The sequence below is a fragment of the Leptonychotes weddellii genome, chromosome 2 (assembly GCF_054177405.1).
Source record: "Leptonychotes weddellii isolate Sample4059 chromosome 2, ASM5417740v2, whole genome shotgun sequence".
NCBI lineage: Eukaryota > Metazoa > Chordata > Mammalia > Carnivora > Phocidae > Leptonychotes > Leptonychotes weddellii.
The window spans coordinates 101,845,091-101,862,475 of record NC_138370.1 but is presented as its reverse complement, the minus strand read 5'-3'; the positions used below and the strand labels follow the sequence as shown (position 1 = coordinate 101,862,475).

The 17,385-nt window shown below is 36.7% G+C and overlaps 3 protein-coding genes and 1 long non-coding RNA gene across 4 annotated transcripts in view; 2 read left to right on the top strand and 2 right to left on the bottom strand.

Moving 5' to 3' along the window:
• UBE2D3 (ubiquitin conjugating enzyme E2 D3) overlaps window positions 1-2,913 on the bottom strand; it is a 66,095-nt gene extending 63,182 nt beyond the window's left edge. Inside the window, exon 1 of the mRNA XM_081812084.1 lies at window positions 2,720-2,913. The gene's annotated coding sequence lies outside the window, so the exon portion shown is untranslated. The remainder of the gene's footprint in view (window positions 1-2,719) is intronic.
• Window positions 1-17,385, bottom strand: part of SLC9B1 (solute carrier family 9 member B1) — a 121,919-nt gene that overhangs the window by 10,348 nt on the left and 94,186 nt on the right. The gene's annotated exons all lie outside the window — the stretch shown is intronic.
• On the top strand, window positions 84-2,002 carry LOC115940687 (uncharacterized). Its single transcript, XR_014142926.1, has 2 exons — window positions 84-1,673; window positions 1,892-2,002. It is a non-coding gene; the product is annotated as an uncharacterized LOC115940687 (long non-coding RNA).
• CISD2 (CDGSH iron sulfur domain 2) lies at window positions 3,014-16,628 on the top strand. Its single transcript, XM_031027330.2, has 3 exons — window positions 3,014-3,240; window positions 14,342-14,556; window positions 16,137-16,628. The coding sequence occupies exons 1-3, from the start codon at window positions 3,138-3,140 to the stop codon at window positions 16,224-16,226; spliced, it is 408 nt and encodes a 135-aa protein (XP_030883190.1). The 5' UTR covers window positions 3,014-3,137; the 3' UTR covers window positions 16,227-16,628.

Below are 17,385 nucleotides of genomic sequence, written 5' to 3'. Positions count from 1 at the left end.
AACTCTGGGGGGCATCTGGGTGGCTCAGTTGTTAAGTGTCTGCTTTCGCCTCAGGTCATGGTCCCAGGGTCCTGGGATTGAGCCCCACATCGTTCTCTCTGCTCAGCGGGAAGCCTGCTTCTCCCTCTCCCACACCCCCTGCTTGTGTTCCCTCTCGCTGTCTCTCTCTCTGTCAAGTAAATAAAATCTTTAAAAAAAAAGAGAGAGAAACCTGGGCTGGAAAGAGAGAAACCTGGGCTAGAAAGAGAGATCTGGGCTACATCAACTTATTGATCACATTTGAATTCATGGGACTGGATGAGCTTATAGAAGGAAACTAGTTAAGAAATTAGAGACTTGGGTCTAGCTAGGACAGTTGTAGGCAGAGGATTTACTGATCCTCATTCAAATTCTTAACACTAAATAATAACTCCTTCAGCTTTATTCACATATTATTTTGTCTGGCCTTTTCTAACCATAAAATATCTGTCTTTTATTTATTTATTTTTTAAAGATTTTATTTATTTGACAGAGAGAGCGAGAGCAGAAACACAAGCAGGGGGAGTGGGAGAGGGAGAAGCAGGCTTCCCGCCGAGCAGTGAGCCCCATGTGGGGCTCGATCCCAGGACCCTGGGATCATGACCTGAGCCGAAGGCAGACGCTTCACAACTGAGCCACCCAGGTGCCCCTTTATGTCTTTTAAAGATGGCATCTAAACATAAGAAATAAACACTAATAAAACCAGATTTTGTTGGACACCATGTCAGAAAGTGGTTAGATAAGCCTGTCACTTCTGTGTTGGATATTATTTTCAGCCCCTCTGTTTCATGTACTGCCAAGAAGGCAGGGCTGTGGAAATAAAATGCAAAATTAAAAAATATGAATGAAACAAGATTTAAATTTTAAAGTAAAAGGAACAAAGAAAATATTCCCTAAAATACACAAAAAGAATTTTATTGGTGGGGTTAGGAAACTATCAGCTTTTATACATTAATGTAGTTCGTGTAATGAATCTTCTCTAAATTTTAAGATACGTGAGAGAGAGAGAGAGAAAGAAAGAAAGAAAGAAAAAAGATAGATATGTGGATAACCCACTCACTACATTTCTTCTACTTCTACTTCTACTATCCACATAAACTGCTCAGAAAAGCCATTCACAAAAGAACTACATGCTGTAGAATTCCTTTTATATGAAGCCCAAGAACACGTAAAGCAAGATAGAATAGTAGTGGTGGTGGTGGTGGTAGGGGGACATGGTTTGAAGGGGCACAAAGAAGCTCTCTCGGGTATTGGATGTATTCTATATATATTGATCACATCAAATTGTACCTTTGGCACTCGAACATTTTACTATACTGTATCTCTTAACTGAAGTATTTATTTTTTAATTGCTTTAAAGAAAAACCTTAGAAGCCTAAAGAATCTCACTCAACACAGCTCGTTTTGCCCTTGTCAAGGCTACAAAGCCTCTAATTAAGAAACAAATATTTAGGGGCTATCGCCAAGCCTTTCTTCCCCTAATTTGCCTCACTCCCAACCCACCCATAGGTCAATCATCTCCCCAAGGGTACTTCTACATCTGATCACAGAGATTAAAGATAACCCGTAAAAGAACAATCCAGAGGACAAAAATATCTGAGAATATCATCTTCATAATAAACAAGCTTCCGGGTCCTTCTTTCACCAAACCAAAAGTAAGCTCCCAACAGGAAATTTAAAAGAAATCCTACTGTAAACAAACTTTTGATCATCACTTTGTATATAACCTTCTATATTGCTCTGGTTCATGACCTGTACCTAAACATCTTCATTGAATTTCCATTGTAATTGTATTTTGAACAGGGTAAAATGATAGAAAATTGGTTTATCTAGATTTCAACTAACTCTCTTACTGACGGTTATCTTTTTTTAGTGAAAAACCATCATATATTGAAGACTCCAGAGAAGGACTTTAAAAAAATGTCTTCCCTTTGTCACTTTAAAATGAAAATACCCAGGGAAAAATAAAGAGAAAACGTATTTATTACAACTGGCTGTTATATTAAGTCACACAAAATGAAATACTGCACCATGAGCAGTTCGTTGGTATTGTAGGTTATTGGTCAGGTCGAGTTCAGAACGGTAGGGAGGCACCGTATTAAGACAGCACACCACATACACAACATGCAATCAGCAAGTGCATTACTTCGGATATTTCACACTTCAGTAAAAATAGGAAAGTCATGTCAAGGAAAGCGCTGCAAGGAAGTGAAGCTGTCTTTCTTCAATTTTTAAAAAGTTATTAGTAAACAATTAAATTTAAAGATCTTCACGGATACTTTAGCTTGTAGCAGAAATCCTACAACATAAAAGTCACTTGAAAGGTTTATATTCTTTTACCACTTTCCTAGTTTTAGTTAACTGAAAAAAGAAAAAAGATCTGCAGAAGGAACCGAAAGTATCTAAAGGACTATCACGGGTCATATCTAAGGAGAAAAAAAAAAACAAAAAACAACCAGTCAGGGTTGCACAAAACTGCCGAGTAGTTAGCTTTAAGCAGTTAGTCGTTTAGGTATTTTCACTTCTTTTTTAAAAATCTGGCTTGTAGGGGTGAGGGAACGGAGTTAGGCACCGCCGGGTAGCTGGGGAGGGTGCTCTTGGTGAGTATGCAATCCTAGGGCCATGGCACCCGACCGGTTCCGGGAAGAAGGGGCCGGGACGAGAGGGGCCGAAGTAAAAAGCGACGCCAGGAGAAACTCACTTTTGAAAGGCACTTTCCGGTTGCAAAGCACTCTCACATGCTTTATCTCATTGGACACAGTATCCTTTCTGCTGGCCTCCGGCGTCTACAGATGTAGAAGGCCCAACGTGAACACAGGCCCTCTTCAAAACCGAAATCCCACGGAGGGCCTTGTTACTCATCCACTCCCGCTGCTCCGCACCTCGCGGCCGCGCGCACCCCCTTGGCGTCCGCGGGGCGCGCACGTCACTCGCCCGCTGCCAATCGGCGCCCAGCAGGTCAACCTCTCCTCCGAGGGCCCCCCCCAGCACCGCCCCCTCCAGCCCGCCGCGAGACCCAGGCCGCGACGCCCGCCGGCCGCTTCCGCTGTCGGCGCAGGCGCGACAGCTCGGCCGGAGAACGGCGCGGGCTGAGAGGGGAGTGGACGCTGCTGGCGAGGATGGTACTGGAGAGCGTGGCCCGCATCGTGAAGGTGCAGCTGCCGGCGTATCTAAAGCGGCTCCCTGTCCCCGAGAGCGTTACCGGGTTCGCCCGGCTCACAGGTAATCCCCGCCTTCGGCCAGTCCCCCTGCTTGCAAGTTGCCCAAGGTGGGAGTGGGGGGTGGTCTAAACCTCCGCGGGCCAAGGGGCGGGGCGGGGCTTGGCGTGTGGCGCGTGACCCCGTGACCCTGTGCGCAGAGGTTGGGGGCGCGCGCCGACGTAGCCGCTTTGGAGCGCGAGTGATTCTTCTTCTCGTCCTTGTCCTAGTGGCTCTTCCGTGTCCTTTCGTGATGGGAGACCAGGTTTTTGTAGAGAAAGTGCTGAGTTGGTAGCGGGCCTATATCTTTCATCTCTCATCGCTCGCTGCAGTGTGGTTGTTTATGTTAAAGTAGGATAAGTCATCGTTATCTAAGGCACTGTGAATCAGGCATTCCCAGCTCTCAGCGGGGTTTAACCCACAGCGTGTGAGTGTTTGGGGGTGGGGGGGGGGGAGAGAAACACAGCCATACACGCAATATGTGTATGGCAGTTTTATTCGGTAGCAAAGTTGGAGACTAACCTCCACTCCCGTAGGGAAGACTTGAACTACCCCGGGGGCATTTGAGGTCAACTCCATTACTGTGGGCCTGGAGGTAGTTAAGGTAACGAGTTGAGGAAAGATAAGTTAGCCAGGTGTTCAAAGGCTAGTACGATGGACCAAATGTTAGATAAGGAAATTTAATGAATATATGTTAACATTCTGTTTTTAAGATCCCTTCTTAAAAAAAAAAAAAGAACCCACAACTGAGGATTTTACATCTAAAGGACGAAAATTTCCATAATGCAGTCAACACTTGGAAGATTTTGTAGGGTTTTGGGTGTTGCAGTGTAAGTGGGGTATTTGTCAACCAGACTGAGACTGATTAGGACGGTGAGGGGGGAAAAAACCATATTGATTCGGCAAACTTTGAACTCATAGGTCCTGAATGTCAGGGAATGAAACATGAATTACGATAATTTTGAGATAAATAGGGTTGCTTAGCCTGGAGCGTTCTGGAGTTCTATGGTAGCTGACATGAAACATAGCATTTGGAAGGCTTACTGGTGGAAGAAGAATAGATTTATTCTGTGTAGACCAAAAGACAGAACTAGGACCAAATTAGTGAAAATTATTTGGAGGTAGATTTCAGCCCCAACACACAGAAGGCTTCTTTTTGGTTGTTTTTTGTATTTTAAGATAATACTATCCCTAAAGAAGGGATAGTATTTAAAAAGAAAAAAAAAGGCAGAGTTGGGTAGTAGACAGATTTAGATGAGGTAAATTAGATGACATTCCAAACCTAGAGATTCTTTGATTTATGGCTTAGTAGGAAACATGTAATTGAATAGAAAGCATGGTAACTAAATAATTAACATTAAAAGAAACATCTAAACATCATAATCAGCATAAAAGTAACATAAAATGAAAAAAAAATGTTTCAAGTCAAGTATTTAGAAACATCAGAGTTTTCTTTTGATCCTATTATTCTGATAGATTTTCTGCAGTTCTATAAAATTTTGACTTTTTTTCCCTTTATCATTGCTTTTACTTTAGTACTTTCCATATTTTAATATATTCCTTATCTTTTTCTAACAACTATATAATCCTGTTTTAGACTAACATCACAGTAGGCCTAACCATTCCCCTGCAGCTGGAAATTTGGAATGTTTGTGCGTGTATAGATTTTATTCATAATGTTCAGTGGTAAGTAGCCCTATACCAGTTGTTAGGGGTTTTTTTTTCTCCTTTGAATTATACCCTTGAACGTATTCACCAAAATGGTAATACCAGATCAGAAGAATATGATTATTTTGTGACATTATTTTCCATTTGTGACATTATTTTCCAGTTGTCAACTTATATTAATAATTTGCCCAAATTAACTGCCAAGTTTTTAACAGGAAAGAAAGAAGTCCCCTTACTCCTACCCCAGTCCAGTATAACCTGAATTTTGTGTGTTGATTCCAGTGGTGGCTGGTTTTATATTAGTTTCAATTTTCTGTAAATAGAGTTTAGTTGGAACAGATAGAAAGTATATAATTTGATTGAGTGGCTAGATTTTAGAAGCATATTTTTTTTTTCTTGAAGATCTCCATCGTCAACAAATATTTAATTCCTACTAAAGGCATTAAGGAACCTCAGCCTAAACCTTTTCTCCCTTAAATCAATAACATATAGTAACTTTCTCTTAAAGTAAGGACTGATTCTCAGAAATAGTGACAACTCTGATAAGTATCTTAAAAACTGTACCTAAGTTCCATTACAGTGTGTCTGTACTTTAGTTCTCATTGTATTGCTTATTAGGAAACATGTTTGTAATAACTGCTTTATGAACAAATGAGGTAGTCTCTTTCATACTGGACAAAGACAGTATAACAGTTGCAGAATTTGTTTTGGAGCACCATGGACTAAGATTCCCACTGACCAATTTCCACTCTGAGTCTTCCCTTCGGAATAGATTGTAATAGCTAATTACATTTATCTGTCTTGATTGAGCTACTTATAGAATCCGTACTTAGACTTTTGTTGAAGTAACCTAGAAGATCACTTTTCAGCAAATGTTTAAAATGTCTAGGAAACCAAAAGTGTTTCCATTTTCTATCTGAAAATTAGAACAAAGTTACAGCTTACATTATTGCCTGTTTTTTCTTCCCTATTTTCATCTAGTGGTTTTTTTTAAAGCAGTTGGTTCTCTCATGATGACTCTGCATTCTTAGTAAACACTTGGAGATCCTTAATCACCATACAGTATTTACAAACAGTCCTTATCTATCAGAAACAACTGATCTATTTTTGTTTAGGTCACATGTTTAACAGTGAGTCTTTTAAGATAAATTTGTATGATTCCGCCCTTTGGAAGTATATTCTAATACTTTGACCTTTTTTAAAAAAGCTTTCTATGTTTAAAATAGAACAACAACAAAATCTTCCTATTCAAAAGTCATGAGCAGTTTACTTCTAGATTTAAAAGCTTGCTATGAAACTTTGAATATAGTAGCTCTTCCCTCCTTGACCCTGTTTGCTTCTTTGAAACATAACGGTTTTGCTCCTAAAGATAAAGCAGTGAATCCCAAGACAATCAATATCTTTTCCAGAGTAGCGCAAACATGTCAGAGCTGACAGCTTTAAAGGCATTAGCTCTGTTTATCCAGAAAGGGCCAATTTTGAATGAATAATTTAGAAGTGGAAAAGGGTTGAAAACCTATATCCATAAGAAGACTTCTACAAGCGTGTTTATAGCAGCCTTATTTTTAATAGCCCCAAACTGGAAGCAACCAAAATATCTACCAGCAGGAGAGTGGATAAACAAATTATAGTATATTCAGAGTGGAATACTGGTTAGCAATAAAAGGGGATGGATTACTGATCCACTGGATGAATCTCAAAAACTTTATGTTGAGTGAAAAAGCTTTGGGTGTAGACATCAGTGGTGGGAAGATAGACTAGAAAAGGACAGGAGAATACTTTCTTGGGTAATGGAGTATTTTGCATGTTTTTACATTTTCAGTGGAGGCTACTGGGGTATATTTGTCACAGCTCAGAGCTAAACACCCAAGATTTGTTTTATTTTATTGTATGTAAGATGTACCACAATTTTTTTTTTTAAAGAAATGGAACAAAAAGTGATTTTTCTCAGTAGAGATATATAAGAAATTATTAAGTTCAAACTAGAAAGTTGCATTTATTAATATGTAAATATTATTTCTAAAACATCAAAGAATTTTATCTTAAAAAGCTGTGTTTGAGAATTTGGGAAAATAGTTACATAGTTCCTATAGGACTATAAAGGTTTTTTCCCTCTTTCTAGTTAGACCAACTCTACCTAAGTCAGTGTAATTAAAGAATGAAAGATTATACTAGCCTTTGTGGAGAACAATTTCGGTCTCATTAAAACATTTTCTGCCATCTAACTACTTTGCAGTGTAAAATTTCTCAAGTCATCAGGTATTTATTAAGTACTTGGTCCAGGAAATGTACTAGATACCAAAACACTGTTCTATTCATAATAATGAGGGGAAAAAAGGTCTTTGATCATTAATTTCATTTTATTGGCCTTTGGTCCTGAACAGTCTGTATTAGATTTTAAGTGGTAATAGTAAAACCGTCCCTTGAAAATATTTTACTTTCCTCTTTTTACAATTCAGAAATAGAAATCATTTCTGTGTCTTACCTACCAAGAAAATATGTTATTAAATTTATCAGCAACCATGTTCCCAACATTATTTTAATAGTATCAATATATGCCACCTTTTGAGAAGGCAAAAGTCTGTCCTAGTTTGTAAGAATATAATTCCTCATTGAGATCTGTGTGTGTCTATGTGTGCTTTTACAGATGATAAAAACATAGTATTTGTTTATATATCTTGGTCAGGAATATGGTGTGATAGGTAGCCTGTCTTTATAAAAGTTTGAACCTCCCCTGTCTTAAACTGAATTCTATTTCTCTGAGGAGATACTTTCTTTTAACAGTGTCTAAACTTTTAAAAAATTCACGTTAAAATTGCTTGCTACTCAGGTTGCTTTGAAATGTTCTTTTCTGTGTAGATTTTGTTTCTCTGAGGGTACCGGTTGTTTCACTCTACCTTCTTAGTCTGTTGTTTATCTTAATAGTGGCAAGTAGAATATTACAAAACACATTTAGAACTCTGCTTGGTATTTTAGTATTAGTGTGGTCTGGTTTTTCTTTTTTTGACTTAGAAACAGGTGTTTTAAAAAAATTGGAAACAGGAAAATTTCACTGGTAGAGGAAGAAGGTCTTAAGTAAAAAAAAAATTTTTTTTTGAAATAAAGGAAAAATTTTAAGGAAATTTAAGCTTTTTACATTCAAATGAGTAAGCAAAATGTTGCCTAAATGGGTACCTTTTTAGTGGATTGAATGTTGAGATCAGCCAGTTGCATGTACTTGACTTAATTATAGCCAAAAGTACCTACACCCCACGCTCTCCAACCCTTGGTCTCTCACACTGTTATCTTCTACTCTTGGCTTGTCTACTTCATAATTTTTCATGGATGCACCTCCCTGCCTTAAATGAAACAGAGCTCTCCCTGAGGAAGTCACTTCCCCTGCCTGTAGCTCTCTCAGTGGTATCTTTTCTTTCTCTATCTTTCCTTGTCTTTCTGGGATGAGGGGGCAGAGAGAGTTGGCATCTTTTGGTCTCTGCAGAGCAGCTTCCACACTGGACTACTACACTGTTTGAAAGAAAGCTATGACTTGTGCCGTCCGTCAGTATCCCTAATTTTTTGCTGGTAACTATTGACCTTTAGTCTCTCTCTTATGTTCTTTAAGGATGTCAACACCTCATCTTTTCCCCTTTCTTCTACAACACTACACTGGTATTTTCCTGCTTAAAATTGCTCTTCTTATGTTCTCTTTTGTTTTTAAATTAGAGACCAGTATCTCCATCCATCCAGACAATGAAACCAGAAATCTGGGAATCATGAAGGAGCCTCGCTTCCTCTATATTTGATCACTCATCCAATCCTATTGATTTTACTTCCTGAGTTCGTAGTTCTTAAGTTTCAAGGCAAGTGCAGATTGATCACAGACCTACTCAGTATTCCCAATGAAAGCATCAGACTATCTCCTCAAAAAATGCATGCACACATACACTGTTCAGGCAGTTTTAGGGAATCCATTTGTCTTCTTTACTTTAATGGCCACTGCCTTAGTATAAGTTTGCATGATTTTTGGGGGGATTATTTCAGTGGATTTCTAACATTGTCTTGCATCTTGTCCTCACACTACCAGCTCTCTCTGCTCCGACCTCTGTCTCTCCACCAGTCCATCTTCCATCTGATACCATAATTCCATCTGATTTCATAAATGAATAGCTTTCCATTTACATTAATATTCAGAGATATCAATGATTCCCTTTTATGTACAGAGTAGATTATAACCTACCTGTTGTTTTTTTTTGTTTTAAGATTTTATTCATTTGACACAGAATGAGAGAGACAGCACAAGCAGGGGGAGCTGCAGGCAGAATGAGAGGGAGAAGCAGGCTCCATCCCAGGACCTGGGATCATGACCTGCACCCAAGGCAGACGCTTAACCGACTGAGCCACCCAGGCGCCCCATCCTGTTGATCTTTATCATCTGGCACCTGATCACCTCTACAGTCCCTCCTATTTCATCATATTCCAGCAGTATTGCGGCACTTACTTTTCATGCACCTCGTATCTCTGTGCCTCTACCTATGCTGTGTCTTCTGTGTGAAATGTAGCCCCTCTTCCCATAAGCCTGTGGACTCCTATACTCTTACTCATCTTTCAGAACTCTGGTTAGGTGCCAGATCCTCTCTGTAAAGTCTGCTCATCCCTACAGAGTTAATCATGTCTTCTGTACTGCTCACTTACAATTGCACATACTGTACAGTACTGTAATCCTTTTTTATAGATCTGTATTCCTTACTAGATGAAAAGCTTCTTTGGGGTAGGGACTGTGTCTTGTAATTTTTGTATCTTCACCTGTCATATCACCTAATCTGTGAGGTTTTATATTTCTTGAGGGTTCTTAAAGTTTTTTTCTTAACTATTTTAAGAAGAATTTTTGTCCTTTAACTTACACTGTTATCATTCCTAAGCCTTGAACAAAGGCAAACAAGTGCATACCTAATGGCAGTTACCTTAAATACCAGTTTAATGGAGTACAGACTCAATTCAGTTAAAATTCATTGAAGTCTTGGCTTGTATAAGTCTCTATTAGAGGATAGAGAGTGGGTGAGGAGACCGATATTTACATAACTGTAGTTTCAGGGCAGAATGCATTAGTAGCTTTCTTTTGCATAGTGCTCAATAGTTTTTACAGAGTGGTTTCCAACTTCATTCGTTCATTCCTCCCAACAGTTCAATGAAGTTGGAAGTCTCTTTACATGTACTCCTCCTTGTGCCTTCAAATTTCTTTACTCAAGTCTTTAAGCCCCCAGCTTTTCCTTTGGGTCTTGGCTTAAAGATCTTTCTTCCCTTCCTGTCTCCTTTACCTGAAGTGGCAGTCAGTCTACTGCTTTGCCCCCAGGATAGTCTCTTTCTTTCTTTTATCATCCTGTTTGTTTCCTTCATAGCTCTTATTATAGTCTAAAATTATCTTGCTTATTTATTTGTTTACTTGTTTGTGGTTATCTTCTCCTCTAAAATGTGTACCTTATGAAAGCAGGGACCTTATTCATCAGCCCGAATTCCCAGCACCTAATGCAATATTTGGGATGTGGTGGGTACTTGTATTGTTGAACAAATGAATGAGGTATGTTGTTCTGATTTATAGACCAAAGAAACCTAATTCCGAGTATATGAAAATCTGGATTTATACAACAGATAAACTGAATTTGTTAGGTATTGAAATCCTGCTCTTGTGCCAGGCACTGTACTGAGAGCACTGGGTACATAGAGACAAATAAGGCCGCTACACTTGCATTAGCACGTTGTCTCCACGTCATGGGTACTTACTGTATAGTAAAAAACTAAAAAGGAATTGTTTAAGAATAGCAAAGAGATCAGATTTCTTAATTCAGTAATATCTATTAAGTACATAAATTGGCGAGAGAACTCAGAAAGAGGGGATTGTACAAGAGCAAACTTGTTAGAGTGATGGAAATACCCTGTATCTTGCTTTAGGTGGTGTTTATAGGTCTATATAGTTGTAAAAACTCATCAAATTTAACACTTAACTCAAAGCTCAACAGGCTAAACTATAAATTAGGACTCAATATAAAATAAGTTGAAGCAAGCATTATTTAGGCACTGAGGATATAATGGTGACCTAGACAAAAAAGGTGTCTGCTTTTGTAGATCTTACATTGATTGGGGGACATGATGGATGGATGTAGCCATTAAAATTCATGTTTCCAAATGACGCTAAGAAATTGGGAAATGTTCCTCATATAAAGTGAAAAAACTAAGATATGGACTGTATATACAACATGGTCTCAGTTTTGGCTTTTAAGTATTTAAAACGTGTATTTACAGAGCAAAAAAAACAAAAGTAAAATGTTACCAACTCTTGACTGATAGGATTAAAGTTATTTTTTATACTTTTCTAAATTTTGTAAAATAAATGCTATTTTTGATAATTCTTAACCATAAAAATAAAAAATATACTGTACGAAATATACATTATACCTAACAGGAGGTGATAGTTTTTCCCCTCAGAATATCTAAAATATCTGTGATAGCTCAACATATATCAAGCAGGTTCATAGGAAATAGCTATTCTTAAAATTTTTTTAAATTTCTTGTTTCATTTTTCTGTATTTCATATTTGTTCACTAAAAATATATTTAAGTGATTTAATTATATTAAATATATTAAAATATATTTAAAGTGATTTAATTAAGCTTCATAGGCTGTTGTTATTTTTCGTTATTAAGCTTTTCTGTAGTTAAACTGAAGTTTATCACCTTCAAAAAGTTGATTGCACTCAGACTGTTGTATCAATTATTACTTGGTTGTAGGAGATAATAGTCCTTTTTATTACCATATTACCACAGAGTAATGTTTTACCGAGGAATTAAGTATGTTGAAAGAACAACATTTTTGGAAGTAGATTTTTAAAAGTATTAATGCCATTTATTCTCTGAGATTTGTGGGCTAGGAGAGGAAATGCTAAACTTAGGAATCTAAGTTACAGTTTTCATCTTTAAATTCTTATTTATTTATTTTTTGACTTTGAGTCATTTAACCTCTCATGATTTTTTAATTTTGTAATATACAGAATAGTACTTAAAGTTACTCTACATTTAATAAACATTTACTGAATACTACTTCAAAATATTTTACTGGGTGTTGGGGTCAATAGCAATCTCAGACATTCATTGCCAGATCTAGAAGATAAGTGTAAATAAATAATTACAGTACTATGTGGTGAGTGAGAAAGGGACTGACATTTATGTTCTGCATTCATTCATTTAAGTCATTCATGAAACACCTATGAGGTATCTACTTTGTGTCAGGGAGAGTAGTAAGGACATACCTCCTTTTCTTATAGGCTTACGAGTCAGCTTTATAAGCAGATGACAGACAGTGGTGTGATAAAAGAAGCATGAGGAAAAAGGGTTTGGAAGTACAGGAGGAAGTGATTGATTTTGCTTTGTGAAATCAAGGAAGACTTCTGGAGAAGGCAATATTTGACCCTACTCTTGAGGGGTCTACACAAATTAGTCCAATAGACTAGAGGTAGAAAGATAGAAGGAGTTCCTTAGGCAAAGAACACAGGAACGCAGCTACTAGGTAGTAGCTTTGGGTGGCTTCAAGTACGTAAGAGATGGGTGCTGAAGCTGTCAAAGCAGCCATGCTATGCTATAGAGATGTTGCTTTATTGAAACAATGGTTTATAGCAGTGCCATCCAAAAAACATGATGGAAATGATCTCTGGCTGTCAGATATGGTAGCTCCTGGTACCATGTCACTGTTGAGCTGGTGATATGTAACTAGTTTGTCTTGGAAACTGAATTTTGAATTTTACTTAATTTAAATGTGTTTAAAGTTAATAGCTGTATCTGTATATTAAACGTGTTTTTTATTTTCTATATTTTATGATGCTTTGACAACTTGGGGGCCAAGAATAACCTGCACCTTCCCAGGAGTAGCTAATTCCTAGAGATAGTAAACAATCTGCCTGTAAACACACTTTTCATATGCAAACCAACCACCTCCTTTATCTCCCTCTCACATAGCACCCAGTATTTCTCCTGCCCTCATCACCCAGGGCTAAGTACTAGACACCTAGGGACTACCCCAGTAGCCGAGAGCCCACAGAAATTATTCCTTTTCTTTTAATACTTGAATAGTAAGAACAGTTATCTCTGGGAATAGTTTTACCAAGAGTAGAACAGATAAAATTTTAAATCTGTTAGATTTGATTCATGGTGATTGAGAACAGGTTATGGATTTATTGTCCTGCACTAAACCTGCTTATTAAGCTGTAGTTTACCCACATGAAAAATGGGAATAATAATGGTACCTACCAAATACAGCTGTTTGAACTAACACAGCTTAACAGAGTTAAATAAGGTAATACAGTTGTACTTTTAGCATAGTCTGTTAACATTAATTAGCATGCCTTGGCACATAATCTTTAGTTTTTCTCTTTTTCTTGACTAAGCTATTTCTACACAGTGCTTAGCAAGATATCAGGTAAGCACTCAGTGAAGATTGTCAGAGGATAACATTTTAAGAACAAAGGATTCTCTGCAGAGGCATGGCACTAGCCAGCATTTGATGAACTCATGCTGAAATGTTTATCTTGGTTTCCTTATGTGTTTGTCTTTATAGACCTAGGGACCATTTTATTTATTTACTTACATTCCCTAACCTCCCCCCCCACCCAAGACAGTACTTAGTACTCCTAAGGCATTTAATGGACACTTAGGGAATAAGATGTATCTAATAATGAGAACATTCAGTGTATGAAAATTTCAGTTAGTTCTTTAAGATAATAGCTTTTGGACAACATTTCTTAAGGAATGACTATGTCTTACCAAAAATGTAAATTAAAGCATTGAAGACATGTTCTGTCTGAAATCCTAAATCAAGGATAAAAACATTCTTTCTTGGGTATTCTGTTATATGGTATTTTTTTAAGATTTTATTTATTTATTTATTAGAGAGAGAGAGCGCGCGCACAAGCCGGAGGAGAGGGAGAAGCAGGCTCTCCACTGAGCAAGGAGCCCATGCGGGGCTCAATCCCAGCACCCTGGGATCATGACCTGAGCTGAAGGCAAACGCTTAACCCACTGAGCCACCCAGGCGCCCCTGTTATATGATCTTAGATATGGAGGAAATGTTTTCTAAACCTATAAAATATATCACTTTTGTTTGTAATTGGTGATCATTATTCCTGAAATAAAAACAAAGATAAACACAAATATACTTAGTGTGAGGATAATGAAATAGGATATTTGACACAGGATCTATTTCTCAAAAGTTATGTGTTCCAGTTTTACAAGTTTTAAGTTAGCCCACAGATAAAACAAGGTGGTCTCAGGTATAGGGGGCTTGATTGTGTTACTTATACATAGTGTTATAGATAAGTTAGTTTTGAGATTAACGTAAGAAGTAAAGAATAGGTAAAGAGTAAGCTCAAGGATGACACATGCTGTTTGAGCTCTGTTACAAGAGGGCCGCGCACTGTTAAATCTGTACGTGTTCAGTTTCAGAATGGCTTCGGTTACTGCCTTTCCTTGGTGTACTTGCACTACTTGGCTACCTTGCAATTCGTCCATTCCTCCCGAAGAAAAAACAACAGAAGGATAGCTTGATTAATCTTAAAATACAAAAGGAAAATCCCAAAGTGGTGAATGAAATAAACATTGAAGATCTGTGTCTCACCAAAGCAGCTTACTGTAGGTGTTGGCGTTCTAAGACGGTAAGATGTGCACTCCCATGTACTCTAACACCATGCAGCTAAAGTTGTTCTGCTTCTTAAATCATCAGTTTTGAGGTTCTGGGAGATAAACGGTTTTTCCACAGGGTTCAGTACTGAAAATCTATATGCCTAAGTTAAAGTTTGCATTTTATGATGGATACTTACCTACATTAGAAATGTTACAGCAGCAAGGAAGGATAGAAATCTGATGCTTCAGAGCTGATGTCTGCCACTGATAGTATGACTTTGGTTGGGCAGGTTACTTAATCTTTAATCTCTGATGTTCAAGGGTTTTTTTTTCCCCTGATAATATGTTACCATCATAGACATTTTTTAGGATTTAGTGAGATGCTGTATGTACAGTACCTTATATATAGATGAGCTAATAAATGGCACCTATAATTATGGATGACTTTTAATGTGGAAATAATAAGGAGTATGGAGTGATGAGTATTATAAGTGGCTGGTGAGATCTGTTTTCTTCTAGTACTATGATCATAGGTTATTTGAAGTTTTAAGTACGGTAGTGTTCATCACAACATTTTTTTGTAATAGCAAAGTTTTGGATCTGATAATGGAAATGATTAAAGTATGGTATAATACAAATTATGGGATATTAGGAAGCTATTACAAATCATATTTTTAAAGACTGTTTTAATGACATGAGAGCATGATGTAATTAATAAGAAAAGCACAGTACAGTATGATCCCAATTTTGTTTTTTAAAAAAGGAATACACATTGTAAAGGCAGAAGAAAAATAGATCAAAATCATGATTATTTTAACTTATGAGTGAATTTTTTTTAAATGCATTTTTAAATTTTTTTCAAGAATTTTATAGTAAGTGTGAGTTTTATAGTAAGAAAACATGAAATAATGTATTTTGAATTTAAGTTGCAATCGACTCTTGAACAACGTGGCGGTTGGGGCAGCCACCCCCTGCATGGTCAAATCTGGGTATAATTTTTGGCTCCAAAACTTGATAGCCTACTGTTGACCAGAAGCCTTACTGATGACATAAACAGTCAGTTAACACATACTTTGTATGTTAGATGTATTACGTACTTTATTCTTACAATGAAGTAAGCTAGAGAAAAAGTAAGAAATTTTATCTTCCTGTGGTAAGAAAACCATAAGGAAGAGAAAATTCATTTACAGTACTGGACTGTGTTTATTGAAAAAAAAATCCACAGTTAAGTGGACCCGCACAGTTCAAACCTGTGTTGTTCAAGGGTCAACTGTACATTCTTTTCTAATTTAAATAAATAGAGGTGAGCTCTAATTTGGGGTTCCACAGAGAACAAGGGCTTGTTTTGATCCCCCTTTAAACCTGTTTTATTGACTCTTGGAATAATTCAAGATAAAATAAAATCTATGTCAAATAATACATTATTTAAAATTGTTAGATTTGCTGTGAGATTGGAATGAGTTAGGTTAGATGCAGAATATACATTACTCAGGAAAGCTATCTGATGATTTTTTTTTGAAAGTTATATACTTCTTTATAAGAGCATTTCACAAATATTCCTACTTGTTAAATCATTTTTAAAATAACACTTGTAATTCTTTTTCCTTTCTAGTTTCCTGCCTGTGATGGTTCACATAATAAACACAATGAATTGACAGGAGATAATGTGGGTCCACTAATACTGAAGAAGAAAGAAGTATAGTAATGAATTAGGATTGAATTTAGTTGTGTGCTGTAAAATCTTACAACAATATTTTTTCATTCTTTGTGTGTAGAGCTTTCAAATGGTGGTCTTAATTATTGCTACTGGTTGAGTAATTATTGCTGCCAATTTATTTTCTTGCTACACTACTGTTTATATTTGATACTTTGTATATTCAAACAGTCATTTATATAGAAATTAAATTGTACAACCCTTTCATTCTTACTTCAAAGACTTAATGTATCTTCCTAAATAAAACCAACACTCTTGGTTTTAACTGAGAAAAATCTGTTTTTGGCAGTGGGCCCAAAGCTATTCCTTTGAATATCAATATGTTCTATAGAATCTACATTTAAAGTTTTTCTCCCTACATACACTATTAAATATTTTTCAGTCCCCTTCTGTTTTGATCATTTGAAGTGATTTTTCCTCTTGGCTGTCCACACTCCTTTCTTTTCAGATCAATAAGAAAAATATTGCTCTCAAGAATTACTTGAGTTTTTAAAAAGATAAATGCTTTGCTTTATAAAGACTGTGTCTAATAAGTGTGAATATCCCAATTTCAGAAAAGACATGAACTGGATATAGAAAGTTCCAAAAAGGAACAGTTATTTACATTATAAAAATTTTGTTTACTTTACAAAAGGCTTGTTTGTGTTTGTTTAGGTGTGTGTTTTGTAAAAGTATCTTGAACTCTTTGACTCAGTGACAAGGTGGGATGAGGTGGCAAGAATACTTATACTAAACTCCTGAGCTGCTGCAATTTGAAGGTTAATTAGAAATAAACATAAAGTATATCTGAATTCATATTAAAATGATAAATCAGTGTTCAAAACCGTATACGTTCTCCTCTTTGTAACAGTGTAAGCCAATAAAACATAAAATACAAAAAGGTTGCAAAATAAATTTACTGGAGAATCTTTAAAACTTTTATAATTTTTTAGCCTAAGTCTATTTAGTTTTATTGTATATTATAGTTTTTACATTAATAGCTGTCCTTAAGTCTGTCTATGAAAGGTACAATCCTGTCAGTTTACTGTGTCTTTTTTATATAGAAAGAAGATACAGGAGGCAGACATATTTAATTCTCCCAATAATAATCAAAGCTAAAAGCACGTGTATACACGAGACCCTGAACTAAGTCCTGTACCTAGATTTG